Here is a 24,370-nt window from a genome sequence, read left to right on the forward strand (position 1 = left end):
GGAAACCGGTTTTCTTTGTCATGACAACAAAAATATTCTGTTTATAAAACAGGAATCCTACTTTGCAGAGGTCGGTTTAGGATTAAGGGTTAAGGTGAAGGTTAGATGGTTGGGGTTAGGGTTCGAGGGTTTGACTGCTAGGGTTTGAGGGTTAAGGCCTAGAGGGTTGGGGTTAGGATTAAGGATTTGGTTGAGAGGGTCGGGGCTAGGATTAAGGGTCCACCAATGGAAACTTTGAGACTTTTCCAAGTTAGTTGTTCTTGCCACTGAGGCCTGGTGCGGCTCTATTGTGGTTCTGACCCATCTCCAGTCTGGGCTTGAACCTGAGGCAGTAGTGTTGTGATTTTGGAGTCACAGGTGATCGGCTTTCGTGAAAGGCATTTATCTGCAAACAGTAAGCCGACCACATGATTTTTCACGGAAAGCGACCGATGCTGATGGGTGGCCGATGGATCAGAGCGTCCTGAAAATAAAGGCTTAGTTGCTGCAGTGACAGCATGGAAGATGTCTTCTCACCTTGGATCAAATGCATGAAAGCATCGGAACTGTTCTGGACAAACGTGACCCCCCTCCCTGTGTGTTTATTTTGCTTTAGTCCATGCTCACAAGGCCACGGGAGGCCCCCATGGGGGAAGCACTACTTTTTTCTCTCCGGCTTCCAACAAGCTTTTCTCGAAGGTCCAGTCCCCCTCAGCGCTAAGCCTGTTGGACATCAGGCTTTGTCCTCCCCTTAGAGACTCCTGATGCGGTTGTCCTCTCGCATGTTCCTCTTGTAGTTCAGCCCCACCAATTGGACAGCCTTAAGTGGCCAAATTGAGCCATTTGGTCTCACTGTGGGACAAAGTCGGACCTGTGTGTGTGTGTGTGTGTGTGTGATGTGAATGAACACACACACACACACACACACCCTCCCTGTTTTGCGTCCATGTTGGCCTTGCTCTGTGGAGTTTGTCACTGGCCTCAAGTTTGAGGCCCCGGTCTTGTGAGGGGTCAGTGTTTCCACTCCAGCGGTGTCAACTTCAATCTGTGCCGATTTGCCGTATCACGGGGGGGGGCGGCGGGGGCTCTCGGGTCAGAGCCCCCCAGTAATTGATGTTGCTTATTCATCTGCTTTTTTTGCTTTCTCAGTGATGCGGCATCAGTTTTTGTAGCCTTGAGAAGCACCCCCCACCCCCCCGCGGCACCTTCCTGTGTTCCTACCGAGCAGGGGGGCTCCACGCCGGGGACACGCGCACAAAGGCCCGGAGGACATCTCATAGCGTGACACTGAGCTCCGGCGGCGGACGCACAATGGCGGAGGCCCCTCTTAAGACGGGAGCGGGGGGGGCCTAGCATGATAAGCAGGACAGCTCTCATTGTAATTAGCCACGCAGGCGGCCCGACGAAATGCCCCGGATCAGCAAACACTTTGAAGCGGACAGTGATAGCGTCTGAGATAGCGACCCGACACCGCAGCTTGACATCCCCTCCCCGGCTGCTACCTGAACTCCGCTGAAGAGCGCGGGGGCGGAAAACGTAACGGCGTTTAATGGCGGCCCCTCTGGCACGCCAGTCGACTGCCTGGGTGGCATGTCCTCCGGGGCCCCCTTTGAAGAGCAGGAGATTTGGATCATTACGCAATAAAGAACACTTCATAAGTAAGCCGAGCAGAGTTGGAGAAATGACGCTTAATGATGTTGACAGCAAATCACCTCTGCTGAATTACAGAGAAGATTTGACTCAACTTGCCGTCTTTAATGAGGCTCACTCAGGAAAGTAATGGGCCGGCGGGAAGACACCCAAAGGCGGGTGCAGCGGGACTGGGAGGGGTTTTACTCTTTGCTTTTCATCTGCTTTCTACTCGGGGGACTGCTTTGAACCTTGCGGGTTGACACGCACGCGCTTTCCAAGTTACGTCAGTGCCACGGGCCGCCTCATTAGGTACACCTGCAAGACAAAGACAATACGCTAATATTGTGACAATACCTTGACTGTTGGGGTTGATGTTTGTGATGGAAAAGTTGTATTCCTAAGTAAAAGTGGTGACTGGAAAAGACAATTTTATGCTGTTTATGCTATTACTTTTACTATTGCATCTATTTGAATATCATCGCAAGATGAATGAATAAATACACGACCACTGTTGGCCTACTATTAGTCCATAAATACTGAATATTGAAGTCCAATGTAGAACTGTGCTCACCAGGTGTCAATCATAGTTCATTGATGTAAGATTAGATAACCTACACGCTGCATGAAGTCAGACTTGGCATGTCCGACATCATACAGTCAAAAAAAGTTCTCCTCCCATTCTGTGTGGAAGTGGTACATTTTGGCTTCTTACTTTGCCCTTCTTCCCCGCTCCGTTTGAAACATTTCCTTAAGCTTAGAACAAATAATTTGGAAGCTAACTAGCTAGCTCCAGACAGTGATCCTGTAGCCCACACATTAGAAATGTGATGGAAACAAAAAATAATACAAGTGTAAATGTGACTCTAGGGGTGTTACTTCATGTCCATAGGGCTCTAATAATGTTCAAAACTGTATTCAGAAATTCATATAAAGGTTTTTAATGCAGAATCGCTTTATTACCATTGAATCTTACTTTGAGGAAATTCGCTTATCGTGGTTCGGATCTGGAATCAGTTAACCACCATTAACCAGTGATGACTGAATTTTATGAGAGTTAGAGCAAAGTAAAGTTAAAGTACTGAAAAGTTGTCATTTTCCCCCAAAAGGATAAAAAAAAATATTGTTCCAAAAAGTTGTGATTTCACAAGAAAAATTGAGTGATTTTATGAGAAATATTGGTAACCATTTAGAAACATACTAAAGATTTGACATGGACATTCATATTTTACAAGAAAAACTGCAACATGATAAGAGAGAAAATATGTAATATTCTGATATCTGGAATGTGACCATTAAAAAAATTAATAATAAAAAAAATACAAAATAATGCTATGGAAATGATTTTAGAAGGCAAAGGAGAACTAGATGATGGAATGTTCTGGCTATGTTTTTCTAGCGCTTGTTAGTGTTATTGTGGAAAAAAAGACAACTTTCCCATTTTTCCCATCCTGTCTGCTTCCGGGGTGGGGGTGTGGGGGGGGGGGGTCAGTTCACACGTGGCGGAGCAGGAAGACACTGATTCCTTCCTACAGCTCATTTGCTGTTTGTAATCATGCATGTTTACGTTGGACTCGGTGACTAAAAGCTTCCCTGACAGACGCTTGATTTGCGTCTGTGTGCTTTTTCCCGTCCTTCCGTTTATTTGACTGTCATGCTATCAAAGTGACATCTCTGTCAGCATCTTTTGGAGTGTCTGGCGCTGAATGATAAACATGCACGTCCTTAACCGAGATCACGTTCCAATTACGCATCCACACATGTCACGGCCGGGGGAGGAAGGGGGGGGGGGGTTCAATTCAAAACCGCGACGTTCCGTTTCAAACTCGACATGTTCTAGACGAGACAAAAACCTTCACCGTGAAAAGGCGGAGCTATCTCAAAGGTCAGATGGATAACGTTGAGGGTGGGCGTGCCCCCGTGTCAATCATCAAGTCTATGGCTTATCGGAATCCAACCTCCTGTCGTCACAACTCGTTCTAAGAAACCAGCAGCAGAAACTTTGGAATCTGGGCCCACGACTGGGCCTCGGATAAGTGGTGGAAGATGGATGGATGGAGGGAGGGAGGGCAAGGATGGATGGAAGGATGGATTGATAATTGCTAGTATATTTTTTAAATATTACAAAAATTACAATTAGTCTGTAAAGTTGCTGATTGTATTTGTAATATTATCATGTTTAAGAAAATACATGAAAATACTTAATAATAATATTTCATGAATATTTTGACTTTTTTCTGCCTCTCGCCCCAAGTCAGCTGGGATAGGCTCCAGCATACCACCGTGGCCCTAATGAGGATAAGTGATTTGGAAAATGAATGGATGGATTTTGACTTTTTCAGATGACTTTTTTCTCTTATGATTTACGATCTTTTTTGCGTCCTTAGGCTTTTCTCAAATATTCCAATTTTTTGAAAGGACAAGTTGACTACTGTGCATATTATGTATGCATAATAAGAGAAACGAAGACTTGGTGTAGCCTACTCATGCAAGCTTTGGGAGAATTCCTTGGTGTACTTCCTGCGGTGGCTCATCGACGTAGCATTACTGACACCCTGAGACCAGCATAGAATACTACACACCATCAGTGAATGCGTCTCACCCAAAATGTAATCCAATGTACATCAATGTTCCTATTTTTAATACTAATACGAGTACTTTGTACTCCAGCACAAACTAGGAATGAGTTATTCATTCCAATATTTTGGCAAATCCGTGATAGCGGGAAGATGGATGAGGGTGTTTTCATTTCCAGAACTTTGCCGGCGTCCCCCCTGGTGTCTCCCTCCTCGGCGCGGGTCTGACAGACATTTGACGGCGGCGGTTTTGAAGTGGACACGAGTGCGGCAGGGTCATCCGTCAGACGTGAAGACAACATCGATCATTTGCCAGGAAGGCAGCGCGCGGCTAGTGATTATTTGCTATTAGGTGGATGCCGAGGCATACAAATGGCTGCCGCTTGACAGTTGAACTCACTCAGACGTAATGCGGGGGCCGCCCCCCCCCCCTCCTCCTGCTCTCTGAGGGAAATGCTTGACAGGCGCTGAAAACTGTAATGACGTACTGAGCCATCCTTCCGCCCAGATAGCCTTTTCTATTGCTGGCTGCTCTGAGACCCGAGCATGAGGTGCTTTCCTGTTTTCTTCCTCTTTGATTCATCTTGGCTGCGCCCGTTACGCCATGGAGCGCTCATTCCACCGTCTATGGAGTCTTTGCAGCGTGCACGAGTGCTCCCGTGCGCTTCTTTGTGCCGCATGGACGTCCTCGCCGACCCAGACTCCATCGGCGAATTGATTCGCTCGTCTTTTTTTTCGTTGTACTTGTTATGATGACAATAAAGGACTTCTCATGAACGACCATCGTTCAGCCACCGTGCGCACGACTGAACCGTCTTTTTTTTTTTAATTATAGCTGCTCTTCTAAAATTACAACTGCAGAAATTTCAGTTTTTGACTCTTTATTCTCTTTATGATTAAGATTTTATTATCGTGGCTGCAATACTTTTTTTTCCTCGTAAGAAAGGAATATTTTATTTTATATTTTATTTCATATTACATTTTATATATATTATTTTGGTAATACTTAGACTTTATTTTTAAGTACAAGATATTTTTCCTGAAATTAGACATTTTTCAATTTTTTTAATTTTTCCCAAAAAACCTTTTCTTTGATGATGATTATGCTGTGATATCATGATATCCACGATATTGTGACTTTATTCTCATAAAAAGTTGACATTTTTCCAAGATTCCAAATACCAGGATATTGGTGCTGACTTTTTGGTCATACTTTGAATGCACCATTGCAGCCTCGTAAATCCCAGTACTTTCCATGTGACATTATCCCTTCCCAAACCCATCAAACGTGCTTATTTTTCCATGAAAATGACGACTCCAGTGATGTCACGTGGAAATGTGAAGTTGAAAGAGAGCCCCGCCCCCCCAGCCTCATCATGCAGGGGGGTCAGCGCGGGGTCAAGCAAGGCTTATGAGGTTGAACCTGACAAGAATGTCTGTCAAGCTCTTATCCCAGGGCCAAGCCTGATCCTGGTGAGGGGTGGGGGGGGGGGGGGGGGCGAGGCCAGGTGAGGCTGACCTCACTGAACTGCGCTTTGATTTGTTCCGACCCTGGCGCTCCTCACGCCGGGATTGACAGCATCCCGTCTGATTCACCGAGCTCCCGGCTCCTCGGCGCTAACGACATTCAGGGCGACGTTAACCTCACACACTCAGCGGGGGGGGCTGACACGCCTCCATGGTCATGCTTTTATTTGTCTTACCTGCTTTGAAGTTGATCAGCGATGGTCACATGATCATCACATGCTCGCTTTGACACGTCTGCAAAGGAGCAGGATTTGGGCTTTCACACCCAGGAAGCCTAAAACAAAGATGGCCGAGCGGAGATTCCAACCCAGTCTCCTGACTGTGGGGCCTACACGCTAACCACTCATCCACCGTGGCCTGGAAACACCTCAGGATCCTCAGCTAGGCTTTCAGGGTCTAGTGGTATGATGCTCGCTTAGTGTGAGAGAGGTCTCGAGTTCAATTCCCGGACGAGCCCTCCCTACCCTGTACAAATTTCCCCACTGAGGGACGAATCTCTTAGGCGGCGGAAGATTCCTCAACTTCCTCTTCAGCTTGAATTCTTCCTGCAGGAATTTGTTTTAGGAATGATAACCTGGCGTAAAGTTCAATCCATCACGCCGCTTCCAACTGGCATCTTTGTGGGGGGGGGGCTTTGGGTGCGAGCGTAGAGCAAACATTCCCAGTAGATTAAGAAGAGCGAGGCCGCATCAAGCGAGTGTCTGGCGGCGCCTTGTGTGCTCCTCTTAATGATTTGCATCGCCATTAAAGTCATTTGCCGCCGCCTGCGGGAAGGAAGACGTGTCATCTCATCCCACGTGTGAAATGACATGCATTCAACAGGGGGGGGGGGGGTGACGTCCTGGATGTGTGATCTTTAAATGACTGCCACCTGAGGCCTGCCAATACCGCTCCACGCTGGGGAGTCTCCACAGGCTGAGAGAAAAGGCATGGGGGGGTCTGATAATGGCGTGTCTAATACACCGTCAGCCTGTAAAAAAAGACGATGCTGGAGGGAAGGGACCTTGACGGGATCGTGTGGAGGTGGGAGGCATTTGGGGAGGTTGTAGGGCTTTACAGATGCCACTTGACTGAGGGTGGGTTAATCCAAGAAATGTTTTGATGCAGATTTTTGATGTTCATTTGCATCTTTTTGTAATGCTGTGCCTTAATTCCTTAATTCCAATGTTTTCCACACTTGGTCGACTTCTGTGGTGGCGGTCCTTTTTTTTTAAATTTTAAATTTTAAATTTTAAATTTTAAATTTTAAATTTTAAATTTTAAATTTTAAATTTTAAATTTTTTATTTTAATTTTTTTATTTTTTATTTTTTATTTTTTATTTTTTATTTTTTATTTTTTATTTTTTATTTTTTATTTTTTATTTTTTATTTTTTATTTTTTATTTTTTATTTTTTATTTTTTATTTTTGTGGTCTCGGTCATGCCAACTTTGGGTTGACTTGATTGAGCTACAAAGCTTGTCTGTTGCTATAGAAACCCCAGGATACAACATGACCCCGTGGTCATGTGTTCTTTGCTACCTGCATTTGACCCTTGATCTCAAAATCCCCTAATATTCTCAATGGGGGGGGGGCACCAAAGCATTTCTACCAAAACTATCCAAAAGTCCAAAGTGGTGCACAATGCCGGCTGACTTCCAGTGTGGTAGGATTCTTCTAAAAAATGAAGTCATGCTTTTTGTATCATGCCCCCACTCCCCACTCCCAACCCCCAGAAGGACCCACCTGGGGCTTTACCAGGTCACTTAAAAGGAACCCCCGGTGTTGGTCTCAAGCAGGACTTTAGTTTGGCTCAATGGCTAGCTAGCGCTCTCCGCTATCACTCTGCAGACACTGGTTGGAGGCGGGCGGGGCGTCCGCTTCAAATGTAGATGCTGCTATCTTGTGGAGTAACATAAGGAGGTTGCCTACAGCCACAGCCATGAATTTATTGATGTACTTTTTTAAGCTGTCTGCTTCAGCAACTGCATGATGGAGGTGGTGGATGGATTGGTGGTTTGAATGGGAGGATGTGGTCTACGGATGTGATCCAAGAGGAGACAGAGAAACAAGAAAGTGCAGGACCCCCCCTCCCTCCCACCCACCCAAAAAAAGAGTCATTTATGATCCCTTCAGACAGCAAGCATAAGAACAAAGTCAAGACTGTCTGCTGTCCACCCACCTTGCCCGAGGATATATGACTGGCGAGGGCGGGGCGCAACGTTGGCAGCAGTGACTGACGTGTCGGCCAATCAGGGTAGAGGGTTGTCTAGCCGTGGTGTCAGCGGTGCTTTGTCAATCACTACGTCTGCGTTAGTATCTGGCCATCGATTGGTCTCCTCCACCGTCCTTGTCTAGTTCATCATCATTGTCATCCTTGTGGAATTTACACACACACACACACAGGAAGAGGGGAGGGGGGGGGGGTCACGTGCAAAGTGAGTGGTAGTCGTCAGGCGTAAAGGATTAGCCGTGACAGTCAGGTGGATGATTATTATCCTCCGAGGAGATGATTCATCAGATCACCAAGTTAACCTCAACCACTCGGACCACAAAGTAACCGCATCACAGCATCGATACAGGCTGCACTCGTGCTACACTAAAAACTACCATCAGTCATTACGAATCATTCCGAATGCCAAATGGACGCTTCATTAGGTACACCTGCACAATTCAAGTATCACGTACACTGTATGCCATGAAAAATATATTTTCACTTTACATTCATCAAATTATTATTATTATTATTATTATTATTATTATTATTATTATTATTATTATTATTATTATTATTATTATTATTATTATTATTATTATCATTATTATTATTATTATTATTATTGTTGTTATTGTTATTGTTATTGTTGTTATTGTTGTTATTGTTGTTATTATTATTATTATTATTATTATTATTATTATTATTATTATTATTATTATTATTATTATTATTATTATTATTATTAAAAGTTCTGTGTTTGTGTGTTTTAGCCATGTTGTACTGAGCAGCCTGGACACAGACAGCTGTCCCGCTTGGACAGGTTGGACTGGATCTGCCATGACATCGTTTCCTGTTGGCGCTCTTCCTGTGCCATTGTGTTTCCTGTTACGGGATGCTGTGCGGCAGCTTTGGGTGTTCTGGCAGAACCGCCTGTTGGCCCTCGTTGGTCCTCATTGGTCCTCGTTGGTCCTCGTTGGTCCTCGTTGGTCCTCGTTCATCTTCAGGCTGCTGTTCTTCATTTGGGACACCGCGAGTTGGCTGTTGACTTGGGAATTTTGTGACTCTTCCGACTTTTTTCAGGGAAAGAAAAGGCATTATTGATTGCACCTGCCTAATGGCCTCGAACCCCGGGGTGGCGCTCTGTGATGCTCTACCAGCAGAACGTGACAATACGTCCGTTCCCATTGGCTATTTGGTGCCATGACTGGTACTAACTTTGACCTTCTGAGTATTTTTGTACAACTTTTTATTCCTTCGTTTTCCCAGTTACATGACTTGATGGCGTCGTCCTGGTCCCGCGATGTATTCAATGCCGTCGGTAACGTCGCTTGTTAGCCTTTTCATTCATTTCTGTAAGATTTGGGTCACAAGACAATACGACTCATTAGTTCTGCAAATTGTACTTTTACCGCAGCGCTTGAACTTAGTTTTGTAAGAACGCCTCGGCAAACTAATGGAAGCCCCGGTGGGGGCAGTGTGCTTCAATCTGCATGCGCTGTACTTAATGCTGGATGGGGCTCAGCGGCTGCGCTCCCTTGGCAGCGAATTGGACTGATTAAATCAGCCGCCGCACGCAGCAGCGCTGACATGAAAACAACAATTAATAAGCCCCCCCCAACCCCCCCGTGCCGCACGGCTCCCTGTAACCAAGCAGCTAATAGCACACGCACATTTACAGGTGGCAAAAGTTGTGGGGAGGGGGGGGGGCGTGTTTATCCAATGCGGTGCCAAGCCACACATGAACAGCAATTACACTTGCAGATTAATTGCATGTTTTCCCCCCAAATGTACGGCCATTAAAAAAACAACAACAATGCGCCGACTGTGCTCGCCGACGTCAGCTTCCTGTGTGGTAGATTGGGAACGCCTCGGAAAGACGACTCCGAGTCCACGGCATGACTGTTGCTTTCAGTTTGCTCCACACTGGAACATCTCCGTGCACATCCATCTTGGTCGAGCATTAGTCACAACCAATCAGGGCTCTGGCAGCCGTGCTGCTGTCAGACGCCGCCGTTTGAAAGCAGCCATCAGTCGGCCTCGCTCGCAGTCAACAACGACTTGCTGATTTCTTCATTTCCGCATCAGATGGCTTTTTTGTTTTATTGTTCCACCGTGCACACAATTTATCTTCTTGGCTGTGGGAGGTGACGTCTGAGGAGTCCAAAATAGGATGGGGAACGTTTGAAGTCCACAGGATTGGAAAAGGATGTGCAGATGTCTTCCTGTAGCTTGGTCGTGTTTAAAGGTCAAACTTTTATTGTGCGGTCATGGCAGCACTTAGCATCTTCGCAGGGGCTAGCATCGCTGTCGCTTCCTTCAATTTGGACTAACTTTATTTCTCAAACATTTATAACATGTCCAATCATTCAGTCTGCGCTCCACAAACTCCCGTCACTTCAATCCATCCGAGGATTTCATCATCTTTCATCATCATTCAGTATCATTGCTTTTCATTATATGGTTTAGCTGGGATAGGCTCCAGCATAGCTGTGACCCTAGTGAAGCATAGGCAACAGGGTGGATGGATGGATGGATGGATGTTTTATGCTATGGGTGGTTGGGTGGATTCTTTGGATGGATGGGTGGTTGGGTGGTTGGATGGATGGATGTTTTATGCTATGGGCGGTTGGTTGGATGCATGGAAGGAATGGATGGGTGGGTGGGTGGTTGGATGGATGGTGGGGTTTTTTATGCTATGGGTGGTTGGGTGGATTCTTTGGATGGATGAGTCGGGGGAGAGGATGGATGGATGGGTGGATGTTTTTCCATGAAGTATTAGGTCATTTTATTTTCATTATAATTCAAATGTCTTCCGGTATTTCATATTGTGATACAATTGACACTTTGTGACTTATTGTACTTGTTGTGCTTATTGAACTGTAATTTATTCTTGGATATAATTTTTGACTTCACGATCCTTCTCTAATCTCTAATATCTAATCTGTAATCTATGTAAGTGTAATGGAACATCATCATTGATTTTAACCGCATGGCATGATACGACACGGAAGTGAAGGATTAGGCGGTATGGTGGGATACCCTGTGGTGGTCTACCATCATGTGTTTCTTGCCATCAGAGTAATTGCGTTATTATTCATTCATCTTCATCTTCAGGAATGAGTTGGCGCTGCTATCGCTGGTGTAACATTTCACAGCGGACCCTTTTGTACGTATCCTTTCATTGAAGCGAGTTTATCGATATACTTGATGAATTCCAACGCCAGGAGCGATGCTTTTAAAACGGCCGACTCTATGGAGAGGTTGCATGTGTGCAGTTGCACCCGGCAGATTTAAATGTCCATAAAGTGGCCTCGGCCGCCTCAGGATCGGACGGCACACACGGCCATTGTGCACCTTTTACAGCTTGAACTTTGCACGCTACTAATATTACTCCTGACACCCCCCTTCATCATTTTTATAACGCTGTCAGCGTGTGTGTGTGAGGAAGGGGTCAGACAGAAGTCGTCCTATAGGAAACGTGCAATGTCTCTTTAAGGGTTTGAAGCTTTTGAAGAGTTGGAGGAGAGGGGGCGAAGAAGAAGAAGAAGAAGAAGTTTGCCTTCCCTTCCCTCCGCGCTGGCAAGCATGTTCCGCTTCCTGTGTGAAAATGATGGATGACAAGTTAAATTTGTGTCTGGGGAGTGAAGGTGAACTGTGACAGAGTGATTTGTCTTGGGAATGGAGGGTTGGGGTCAGGCGAAACCGGGCGCCTCAAGGCACAAGACATTGACAAATTCATCCTGCCCGCCGCATTTCTGAAGCCTTTTGTTTTGAATCCTGGCTACTCACAAGTGACCCCCATCCCTCATCCTGCCAGCCGCTGAAGGATGCCTCGCCATGCCAGGGGGAGCTCAGCGCCACTAATTCTTGTCATTCACCCCCCCGCCCGCCCGCATCCCTCCCTCCTGACAGAGCTTTCAGCTGGTGAAAGAGTGAAATATTTATCTGGAGAATAACTGTCTTCCTCCGGCCTTATCGTTGCAGGTCCTTGGCGGGCCTCCGGATGTTCACCCAGCTGGAAGAGCTGGTCGTCGACAACAATCTGCTGGGGAATGACCTCCGCTTGCCGAGGTTGCCCAACCTGCACACCTTCACGCTCAACAAGAACAAAATATCCTTTCGCACGCTTTCCTATTTTCATCGGCATCATCTGGCGCCGTGACGTCTCTTTTCTCTCCCGGGAAGACCCGACGCCTTTGCAGGGCGAGTCGCGCGTTGATGTCCGTCGTGGAGGTTTCTGAACCACAGGGACCTCTAGTGGAATCAGATATGAAGTCAGCAGCACGCTCTGCAATGTGATGCCGAGTTTGCACTGCAAGCACCCCCTAAAGACCCACTTTGCATATCGCCATATCTATATCTATTATATCTAGATCTATTCCAAGTACCAGGTAGCAGCATAAACAGCAAAACAACACATGTGCTTTTTTTTTTATTTTTTTACCTTTTTGGACTTTACTGTAATTTAAAAAATCTCAATTATATACATTTTATTATTATTGTGTTTTAATTAGATGTCAATTTATTGACCTTAATTTAAAAATCAAAGTCATGATATAACAGAATTTACAGTATTTAAATTTTTTTTACAAAATAATAAAATTAATAAATAAAAAATAATAAAATTATAACATTTGTTTTATTGTTTTTTATTTCATCCAAAAAATGAAAAAAAATATTTTTATTTTAATGAAAAAAATGAAAGTAGTGTTTTATGTCAAAGTAGTTTTTTTTTTTTACTGTTGAAACTTATCAAAGAGTATCTTTGGTTATTGGTCGTATTTTGTAATATAACCATATTCCATCCATACAGAGGTCGCATACCTTATTTTCTGGTTCCATAAGTCCCATCACTCTAATGAAAGTGGCATTAAAGGTATTTATCAGTTTTTCAGTAGTTGCACATTACTTACAGACACCGTCTCCAAGGCAGCAGCACATTAGAAAGTATTTCATACCAAGACGTACGCGCTGTATCATTTCATTAGTGGGCCTTACGACTCCTGTAGTGTACTTTTCAAACATGCCAAGCCCATTTGGACTTCTTTCCCGTGTTAGCTAACACCGAGACGGCGTGACACAAAGCCGGGCTGTTAATGATCAGTCAGTAGAAACTTGTTCAAACATCTCTTCTCGGTTCGGCAGCGGGTCCTGTTTTCACTCGGGCGTTGAAGACGTTCACACACACACGGAGTCCACATGAAGAAGCATGGCGTCTGGGAGTGCGGTTGTGAAGTGGTGGCCACATGCTAATAGGCCAATTATGTACATCCTGTCGTGGCGCGCTGCCATTTTAACGCTACGCCGCGGCATTTTGGATCTCACTTTTCCAAGCGAATGTATTAGCGATGAATGCGGCCGCTTTAGGGGCTGTTTGTTTTTTTTTTCCCAACATTGGCAAAACTTTTCCACGCCGCAGCTCCGGGAAGCACGCACCGTTTGAACCGCAGGGCATCCATCATTTTGTCACTATTCTGCACCCGGCCACCTAGGAAATGAAAGAGATGAAGAGAAAAAGAGAGAGGGAGCAGCAGCCAAATTGTGTCACTGCTCCACGCCAAAGCCTGCACCTTAAATTGCCCCTCTGTCGGCCCGCTCGCACAAAGCGGGTGACTGGCTCCTTTGAGCGCCTCCCATAAATTTGACAGTGATGTGTTTTGGGGCTGACAGGGCCGGGAGGAGCTCGGCGGGTAGTAAATGCTAATGTAATTAACAGCGCTAGGTCCTTGACATCCGCCCTTTGACACCTGACGGATATTGAAGCCCTGCTGGAACACTTGGCTGACGTGACCCCGTCGCTGGAGTACCTCAGCCTGCTGGGGAACGAGGCCTGCCCCAACCAGCTGGTCAGCCTGGATAAAGACGAGGACGACTACCAGAGATACAGGTCGGTTCTCCGGCGATACCGTTTATTTCCTCGGTGGTCGTTGTCGTGAATAACTGGTGGCAGGATCCGTCTCTTCGGTTGTACGATTATGCCCACGTGTGCTCGTGATTGCTGCCGTACTGGGCTTTGATTTGGTGGATTATTTGGAGTGGTTGTGTTTATTTCAATAACGCAGGTTATCGTGAATAACTGGCAGGAGGAGTGATTGCATCATTTGTGTGCGCACACATACTCGTTTATGTGCAAGTCAAACAGTGGGCTTTGACTTTGTGGATTATTTTAAGGTTTTGTATTGATTTGACTAACTCAAGGTTGGTAGTCATCATGAATAACTGGCGGGAGGAGTGACTAAACCAGTTGTGTGTGCACAAATACTTGTTTATGGGCAAGTAAAACTGTGGGCTTTGACCTTGTGGATTATTTTAAGGTTTTGTATTGACTTGACTAATGCAAGGTTGGTAGTCATCATTAATAACTGGCGGGAGGAGTGACTAAACCAGTTGTGTGTGCACAAATACTTGTTTATGGGCAAGTAAAACTGTGGGCTTTGACCTTGTGGATTATTTTAAGGTTTTGTATTGACTTGACTAATGCAAGGTTGGTAGTCATCATTAATAACTGGCAGGAGGAGTGACCAAACCAGTTGTGTGTGCACAAATACTTGTTTATGGGCAAGTAAAACTGTGGGCTTTGACCTTGTGGATTATTTTAAGGTTTTGTATTGACTTGACTAATGCAAGGTTGGTAGTCATCATTAATAACTGGCGGGAGGAGTGACTGAATCATTTGTGTGCGCACACATACTCGTTTATGGGCAAGTAAATCCGTGGACTTTGTGAATTATTTTCAGGTTTTGTATTGATTTGACTGATGCAAGGTTGGTAGCCATCATGAATAACTGGCGGGAGGAGTGATGGCGTCTGGTGTCGGAGACGTGTAAGTTTATGAGTGGTTGTACAGAGTTGATTATTTTCCGTTGTGCAAGGAGGCGTCACTTTAACTGGAAGGAGGAGCAATCGCATGCATGGTCAGACGTGTCAAGTCAAGTTATTTATAAACCCCTTAATCACAAAAGGAGGCTTAAAAGCAGTATATGTACTGTACATATAGTACATATAGCATATGTTGCATGTGTAATCAAAGCGTGGAGGGAGGAGCAATCATGAACGACCTTAATTAGCATGCGTGTTATGATGCCTACCATAAATAAAATGTAATCATATTGCGGAGGATTTGTGCGACGCAAGGTGGTGCTTATTATTATCGCATGGATCCGACACCCAAAAATGACGTTTCAGGTGTCATGTCTGAAGAACTGCAACCCGACGGGCGAACGCGAAGCCTCCGTGCTGTTCGCCAACCCCACGCCGCCGTGTTTTAGCGTGTTAGCCCTTTTGTACGTCACGTATTTGGCAACATCCTGTTCTCCGACAAGCAAACTGGAGATCGGGACCGCATTACCCTAAAAGCTTTGTCACGCGGGCCCTGCCCCGCCCCCTCCCACCACTCCAAAATGGATTTCATGTGTGACTACTCCCCACCTACCACAAATGAGTGTTTACTAGCCCGCCTGAGCAGGAGAGCGGATGCATTAAACATGGAGCCTAGGCCGCCAGCCATGCAATATGACCACCATTTGTCAGGGTCCTTTACATGAAATGTGATAAAAGGCGAAAAGCATACTCTCTTTTGTCTCTTTTAGCCCTAAGTGCTTGTTTCTGACTCCGTGCTGCCTATTAATCATTTAGCACACATGCCTTTCTTGAATAATATTTCATCTCACTCTCAGCCCCCCCCCCCAGCATGCTTATCTTAGCTGCTGAGTGACAGCGTCTACGGTCATGTAATGTAATATTCATAATGTGTCACATAGTCAAACATCAATTTGAGCGTGATGCAGATTCCGTGTCTGACAAGGGTAGGCTGCACGCGGGTCGTGACGGCTCTGGCCTTGGGGCGAGAGATGGCCGGCCCCGGGCCTCGGGAGCGCTCGGGCTCTCCAGTGAAACGTCCCGGCGCCTGGCATCGTTTCTCTAATTAGTGCGATGACTTAGAAACGTAGACCTGACCCACTCCAACGGATGTTAAGCCTCCAGTGGCCGCTTGTGGTACTGCGGTACCGGGTCGTCATGGCGCCTGGTCGTCATAGGGGCAAAGACACGAGTCGTCATGGAAACTTTGATTATGGGTTGGAAAGCCGACAGGGACTTTGCCATCTCGTTTCATCGCCATCGCCATCAGCGTCATCACTCCTGCCCGTACATCACATCCTCCCCACCTTTTGGGTCCTGACACCCGGCTTCCTCCTGCCGGCCTGCCAAGCCCGCCCCATGAAAGCATGTGTTGTCATCCATGTATTCCTGCCATTATCTCTTGACGCCCCCCCCCCCCCCCCCCATGAAAGCCGTGAGAGGGATGCTGTGATGCTGTGATGCTGAGATGCTGAGATGCTGAGATGCTGAGATGCCGCCACGCTGCCAGAATGACAGCTCTGGCAGACGGGCAGCATCTCCTTTCATGCTATTTACGTCCGGCTTCTTCTCATCACCTTTGAAGGTTACTACCTTCAAGGAAACATCATTAACTCCAACGTTAATTCGCCATCTTCATGATATCGGCGTAAACACGCTTCCTTTTGAAAGACAAGTTGGTTTTGGTTAGTGTGAAGTATATAAATACATATCATTTAGTCGCGATGACTTCCAAACAAATGACAATCACGCTAACGGGAGAGGGAACGTTGGAATGTACCAAAGCCCTGATTGACAGGACCGGAGGCGGAAACCAGATGGAAGATAAGATAAGCCTTCATGTCTACTTCATGTCTTTATTCAGCACACCATGCACACTCCTCTTGTGTTCAGCACTCATCATTTGAGCCGTTAGTCCTGCTTTGGTGTATTCCTTCTCAGCTTCCTGCCACTGGAATAGTTTGCTCTTCTGTTCATTGTCAAAGAGTTTTCTGAAATATTCATTTTTCAACTTTTAATTTGTTTTCTGAAAGTGTACTGTACCAAAGCTCCAAATAATATTCTCATGTAGTCCTCATACTAAACATCTAAGTTCTGTATACATTATACTACAATATAGTTTTAGTGAGTATACTGTATTAGTGTTATCTCCTCTTACAAGAGTACGCATTCAATACGCATCCACCAAATCACTTTATTTATTTGAAATGAAAGGGACACGAATACAATTATGTTTCAAATATCAATAAAAATATCATGAATGTTTTTCCACCAAAATGATAAATGAGCTACTTTATGGTCTTTTAAATACAGAAAAAGCATGAACAAGTCAAATATTGTTGCGTTCAAACAGAACCTGAATAAACCAAAAGCAATATGTCATGTTAGAATATGCTTTTGAAATGTCATAAATCAGCATCATAAATAAGATCAGATCTCGTGTCAAATTATGGTCCAACATATTTGCATTTCCATAAAAGTTGGTTTCAGTCGGTGTGATGAGAGTTAGTAAGTTTAGTTTTTAAGTCTCGTTGGAATAAAAAGCAGTAAATTAAAGACAATAAAATAATCCAAAACATTGTCAAATATAAGACAGTATAATATGAAAATGCCTGAATATGAATAATGAATATAATCCAACAGCTGATATGAAAAATGACTTGTTTTTGCAGGTATTTTGTTCTGCACAAGTTGCCCAGGCTGAAGTTCTTGGACGCCAGGAAGGTCACCCGGAAGGAAGCCATGGAGGCTGGAGTCAGAGGAGAATTCATGAAGGTGGTCAAGCCCAAGTCCGGCACCGTAAGTCAACCACGGCCTGCCGCCTGCATCCTTCCTTTCCTCCACCCTCAGCCTCCAGCTAGGAGGGTCCTCGGACTGTGTCCTGGGTGTGCGTGTGCGTGTGCGTGTGCGTGCGTGTAAGTGAGTGTGACCACGGGCTGACCTGATTCCGTATGCATGAGCCGGGATCAAAGACGACGGGCGGCTGTCCGCTCGGGCTTGTGTCGGCGAGCGTGACGTGGCTGGCGATTGGCGTGACAGCTCACGTGCACCGCGGCTTCATTAGCCCTCCTGCTCTGCTTTTGGGCCGACGCTAATTAGAGCTTCTCTCGTAACTGGCCGTCATCTCGCTTGCCTTGACTCCATGGCATCTCACTGGGAGGTCATGGAACGTTTAGCCACGCTTTGCAAGCTAGACAGGCCATGTTTGGAAACTTGGACATGTTTGAAGTCCAAGTACAAATACAAAGCCTTTCAATGAAACATATAGCGTTATTATATTTGGGACTACTTTATTTCTTAGCTCTTTAACAACTCAGTTTTCCCTGAATTTTTCTTACTGATGATCCGATGCTGATAAGAGTCGATACCGTTGAGGATGTCGCCCTACTAGCTAACACCGCCCAGGCCGTGCATGTCCTTGCTCATGTGCGTCTTCGGTGAATAAAATGGCCGACTTGTGACGGTATTTTGGACTGCGTCGTCACAAACAGCAACAACATTGGACAGCCCGTCGACCTTGGACAACAGATCCGATTCCAGTAAGACGATCCTTAGTTGAAGGCCCTAATTCAGGAACGTCTTATATGGGAAAAGTCACCAAATGTAAGACGACAAGTCGAAAATTTGGGTTGCGAAAGGCTCCAGCAGAAGCTAGCGTGTCAGCCGCGGCGTGTTTCGGCGTTCGGGTGGATCGCTCACCGAACACAGAAATAGTTTAACCTCCGTGCGGCGCATTTGCGAGACGGCGTGAAAAGGCTGTTCATCCGCTCGATGTCAGAGGAACGCGGGGACCTCTACAGCGACGCCGGCAGGCTGGAGTGTCTTTATGAGATTTTATTTACATAACTTGTCAGCGCGTCTCAGACGAAAGGCGAGGTAATTAGTGACGCTGGCTGACACCACGCGTGCGTCTTTGTCTCGGCGTCTTTGAACAAGCGGTATATGATTATTTATTCCTGATGCAAAGTAAAAGGTTACAGCTTTGATGAAGACGTGTCGACTTCCCGCTGCACTCCGGCTTTATTCCTGCGCTGGCGTGCGTGCGTGCGTGCGTGCGTGTGCGTGCGTATATTTATTTCTACGTTTCAGTCTTGGGCTGCGTTCCCACTATTCCTCATTAGCCCGGGCTGCACAAAGTGCGCAGACGCCGTGGGCCTTTCCGTGCCATTTGTCATGAGGTAGATGAGATGTGATGTGTCAACTTTTTGCAGACTCGATGAGGCGTGAGCACCTCCCAGCTCTTATTGTCCACATCATCGGGTGATTTGTGAGCTCGCCAATGGTGCAGGCAACCAATTAACAGCGTCTGAGCGGGAGAGCGGCCTGCGATGATGGCATAATTAGACACTCATGCTTGCTTTTGCGCCTCTTACAGAGGGGAAGGCTCTCCTAGTACACCGTGTGTAGCGTTTGCCTCATTAGCGACCATAATAATTAGCTGTCTGGCTTGCTAGGGAAACATACACCACCGCCATTGATGTCGTTTAAAAGCTTTGTCCTCCGAGTGTGGAAAGGATGGTCTTTGCACTCGCTTGTTTACTTGTAAACAAGCTAGCTCTCATCCTCCTCTGAGGAGAGTCTAATTGCCTGGTGTAGCTACAAGCGCGCCGCGTGCTTCTGCAGCTGCGTGAGCGCACCACGCTTCCTTCGGCACGACACGTCAGCAGGAGCGCCAAAGTCCACTTCTTCTCTTTTTTGAACTAAAAGGAGTCAGATGGCTAAACCTTTTTACGGCTAGTGTAAAAACAACACGCTAACCGCCGTCAAAGCACCCAGTCCTTCTAGCGTATGGCGTCGCTATGTCAACATCGCCAAAGGAATCAGAATCAGCAGAAGGAAAAACTATTTTCTTCATGATGTTTGCTTTTTGGGTGGAGATTTGAATTGTTAGCTTAATGCGGGGAGAAAAGACATCTGTCACGTCTCGGTAAACAAACGCCTGCTCCCCCCAGCTTCCTCCCACTCGGCCAATCACCAGTCAGAATTCGGCCAGGAGGCATTCACAGTCCCCCAGAAAGTCCGAGTTTTGTGCTAAGATATTGCAGCATTATAAAGGGAGCCGCAACGAGGGGCTGAAGAGCCGCTTGCAGGTCTGGAGCCACGAGTTGCCGACCCCTGTCCAATGGAGAGGCAGGTCAGACATATCGTGGATAGAGAAGACGATTAAAGGTGTTTTCTTCTAGGCCACAAACATACCACTTCCACACAGAAAGGGAGGAGATGATGTGGGACATGTCGTGGCTTCATCAGTGTTAAGCTAACGTCATGTAAGCTAATGTTTCAATATTTTGTGTCACTACTGCCACCTAGTGACCGCAGTGCCATCACTTGTGTGTGTTGTGTGTTGTTTGTGTTGTGTGTTGTATGACTTGTGTGTTTGGACCAGTAGACCAAAGTCTCCCAGCCATCATTCATTCCTTCCTGACTGAAAACTTCATATAGCGAGGGAGCGATGATCCAACCCCAATATTCCAAGGGACAATTCCATTTACTTCCACGTAGAGTCCATCAATCCCCAAAGGAAATGAAACGTACCCATTTGTTTTACTTTTACTTTAGTTTAGTTTTATTTCCTAAAATAGCAGGAAGGACAAACCCACGCTTGCCGAAAAAGACTTCCTCGAGACGTGAAAGTCTGCTTTCAATGGTGTGAGGGTTTTTCTTTTTTACTTTGTATTTAAGCAAAACAAAGACAAAACAGAGGAGCAAAAACTATAGGATGCCTATAATAAACCGAAAACCCCCAAAAGCCAGCGAGGACGTGATTGAAGTGCGTTCCAAAAGCCACAACGTGAAGCTGACTCAGGGTGGAAAAGCCTTGAGCTGTATTTTGGGAAATTGGGCGTGTTGGAATGCCGTAATGTGATAATTCCCGATGAGAACTCGGAGGTTATGGTGATAAACCACAGAGGGCCCTGGTGGACTCTGCTTTTGGAAAATACTGTACGTGTGGTTGCCTTTCTGGCTCCCTTCCCGCTAGCCTCCCTTCACCCGGGGATGCTCCGTTGCAAAAGCGCCGGCTTAAACCAGCCTGGTCTGTTCAAACACGGATGTTCTGCTTTTACAAGTCGTATGAACAGGAGCGCCCGGCGTACTGAAATAAAACCATAACACCGACACTTGGGCACCACTGACATGTCCTAAACATGTAGTTGGTGATTAGAGCCCTCTAGACATGAAATAACACCCCTATAGTCACCCCTGCACTCCTATTAGCTCATATAGTAGACGTCACAAGAGAAAAGGAAGTGACATTGGAAGTTCAGAGTTGAGTCTTGGCGTGCGTTAAAGGAACCCGTGTTAGGGATTGATGCTGTGTTGAATATTCCATATCATCATTTTCTATGCCGCTTATCGTCCAAGGAAGCTAACGTGCATGAAGCCCATGCCCACACGGGGAGAACATGCAAACTCCACACAGAGATGCCCAAGCGGAGATTCCAACCCAGGTCTTCCCATCTCCTGACTGTGTGGCCTACATGCTATCCACTCGTCCACCGTGCGGCTCTGTACCTGTACAGTATTTGGTAGACGGTAAGAAGGGAAGTTTACACTCGATTGCCTCGTCTCTCCGCCAGAAGTCATAATTGATTGGACTTGGCTGGAGCTTTGTTGGCAGCTAATTGCTTGTATCTACTCCTCCCTTAATTCAATTGTAAATGGCAGCCTTGGGGGGGGGCTTGGGGGGCTTTTATATTCTGATATTTTTACCAGCTTAAATTTCATCAAAAGCTTCTAAAATGGACTTCGTAAGAGCAGACATTTTCTTTCCGGGAGCTGTTTGCTATCATTCCAACACCAGTCCTCATCTTGGGGGGCGTTGCGTTCACATTGGGGCTGCCTTGGAGCTGGCCGAGACCACCCTGACCCACCTGGGGTGGGGATGATGGCGAACCAGGAGATCAAAGGCACCAGCGTTCCCCAACAAAGCAAAGGTAACAAGTGTTAAACATGAAGTATTATTTTCCCCGTGACACCTTCTCCTGCATACAATGCAAAACAGACTCCAGGGTGGCTGGAGCCGGCGCTCGGGTCCCACGAGGCTCGGCACGCGGCTTCTTCGCGGGAATCGACATTGACAGCGCCAGGAAAGTTCTCAAAGTGGAGCTTTTCTTTTCCTCTTGTTTTACAGCAGACAGCAGCTCATATTAAGTTTGAAGCAAAAGGAAGTCCGCCTAAATGTACGATTGGCGGCTTGGTTGTCGACCCACAGTGGTGCATTATGGAATACATGATTGTGGGGTTTTAGGTGGAGGGGGGGGCAAGACCAAAAATCACAAAAGTGGAGTTGCCACGTTCAGCTCGGCTCCTGCAGAGTTCTGAGTTGTCCAAAGCTAACAAATGGCGGGTAATGCAGCGTTTTGAGGATGCGCCTTGGGAGCGTTTGTTGAATCATTTTACTGACCAAACGTGTCCTCAGAGAGAGAAGACGCTGGCAAGGAAATAGAAGCCGAGGCATTACTTGCAGAAGCGACTTTATTTGCTCTTTGACTCAGCCGTGCGCCACAGTTTAACCACCACTTCCCAAAACCCAAATGAGAAACTGGCTTCCTCCCTCAGACCCACACTTGCGTTGAGCTTCAACATTTATGGGCACTAATCCCTCCTTGGTGGCGCTTCATGGCTTCCAAGACCATGAGAAGTGGATTTCCACCAAGTAGGAGTCCTCATCTATAAATGGAACGGTTTTGGAGTTGGAGCACGGAAAACCTGTTTACTGGTTTACCAACCTTCTAAATACGTTTTTAACATTATTAAAGCCCTCTAGATTTTAAATAACAGCCCTATAGTTACATTTAAACTCCTTTACCCAATATAGTAGACATAAGAGGAAATCCCACTGAGACCTTAGCATTGACAGCGTACTTCCTGTGGTGTCTGTCTCATCCATGGAACATTACTGACACCTAGTGACCGGTGTAGAATACTACATCACGATATCAACGCCTGAATGCATCTTAAATTTGGATTTGACGTCAATGTTTGAAAATGCTTCATTTAGGCCAAAAATAATTTAACATATTTTTGGTTAAAATTAATGTAATATTTTCAATCATAGCAACATGTTGCTTTTTTGTATTATCCTGCTATTTTGTAGTAGAACAGACAATATGGCAGCTTAACTGTACTTCTTGGTTCACATTTGGGAGGATATTATTATGTTTATTATTCATCACTAGATGTGTATGCATCAAATGTATAGTTTATATACCGTATGTATACTCCTAATTGTAAACAATAACAATTTCATTCAACGTTTTATTCAACTTGACTAAGTTAGCATGTTTGCATTAGGTCATGTCAAAAATATTCAATCATAGTTAGCTTGTTGGTATTTTTATGCTATTTTATATGAATATAAAAGTATGTAGAATATAATAAATGTATAGAAAAGATGACGTATGAATAAGTGATACGGGCTAATTTGAGTGCGGTCTGCTTTATGTTGACTCGCCGTCTTATCTGTTAGCTGCATCACATCCTGCCCAGCTGCGTGTAATTGCCGGGACGTGTTTAGTTTGCAGGACAGTTGAACTCGCGTCCGATATTTCCCGGCAACGCGCATTCTCAGGTTATTGTGGGTTGCCACGCCGCTCCTCCGCGTGCGTGCGTGTTTGCATGCACTTATTTAATAACATCTCCCATAAAGCCTGTTTGGACCAGTGCAGCGTCGGCAGGGCTTTGGCAGCTCAAGACGAGGGGTCACGGCGGGGTCACCAGCAAGGAAAACAACAGCAATTAGAGGAAGTGACTCACACTCCACATAAATCATCCACCCTGAGCATATCATAAACACCCCGTAAAACTTTTTTAAAGCACAATTAATGTGAAGTAATAGCACACAGATTGATTTATGGCTCCTCTTCAAAGGCTGGAGGCTGGGGGGGTGCACCGCCCGGGTGTCAGGCGCAACTCTCGCCAGCCAAAATGATAGATGAACTCTTCCTTTTTGGCTCGGCTCGGAGCAGAAAAACAAACAGGCCCTTCGCGAAGGACTTTGAGGAGGCGCTCAAGTAGTTTTGTTGCATCAAGTGACTTTCCTCCCCTTCTGCTGACGTCCGCTTGAGGAGAGGAAACGCCTCTGTGGTCAAGTATCTGTTGTTGTCGCGTCTCCACGCAAACAGGCCGAGGTTGGCCCATCGTCATGGAAGCCACCCATCATTGGACAAATGATGGGTGATGTTACATATGCTATGATGCTATGATGCTATGTTACATAGCAGAAGAAGGTAAAAGGCTTCACCAATGCAGTTGAAGTGATAAGGATGTAATACACAAGATGCTTTAGTATATTTTCACAAACTTTTACCAAAAAATTTACTTGGAGGTACTTCTTAAAATTATAGTGAGGCTCCCCAGGACAGAAAGGTTCATTTTTTATGATGCTTATCCTCACTGGGGTCGTTGGCGCTCACGTTCACTTGAACGCTTCTTATTTTGCGAACAAGTGGAGTTCCCGGAGAACACTAATATGCATGGGGAGAACATGCGAACCCCACACCGACGTTCCACCTCAGATCTCCTGGCTGCGTGGCCAACATGGCCAACACTAAAAAGTTTGTCATAATTCTTCAGGTTCATGGAGTGAGGTTCCACGAGCTGG

At 45.8% G+C, this 24,370-nt stretch overlaps 1 protein-coding gene across 1 annotated transcript in view; it reads left to right on the forward strand.

The window, feature by feature from the left end:
- The window catches only part of lrmda (leucine rich melanocyte differentiation associated), a 196,367-nt gene that overhangs the window by 104,184 nt on the left and 67,813 nt on the right, over positions 1 to 24,370 (forward strand). The window contains exons 3-5 of the mRNA XM_058058243.2: positions 11,893 to 12,019; positions 13,656 to 13,795; positions 17,439 to 17,565. Of these exons, the coding sequence (XP_057914226.2) occupies positions 11,893 to 12,019; positions 13,656 to 13,795; positions 17,439 to 17,565 (394 nt within the window). The remainder of the gene's footprint in view (positions 1 to 11,892; positions 12,020 to 13,655; positions 13,796 to 17,438; positions 17,566 to 24,370) is intronic.

Source organism: Doryrhamphus excisus, linkage group LG20 (assembly GCF_037039965.1).
Source record: "Doryrhamphus excisus strain RoL-2023G ecotype Guam linkage group LG20, RoL_Dexc_Guam_v1.1, whole genome shotgun sequence".
Taxonomy (NCBI): Eukaryota; Metazoa; Chordata; class Actinopteri; order Syngnathiformes; family Syngnathidae; genus Doryrhamphus; species Doryrhamphus excisus.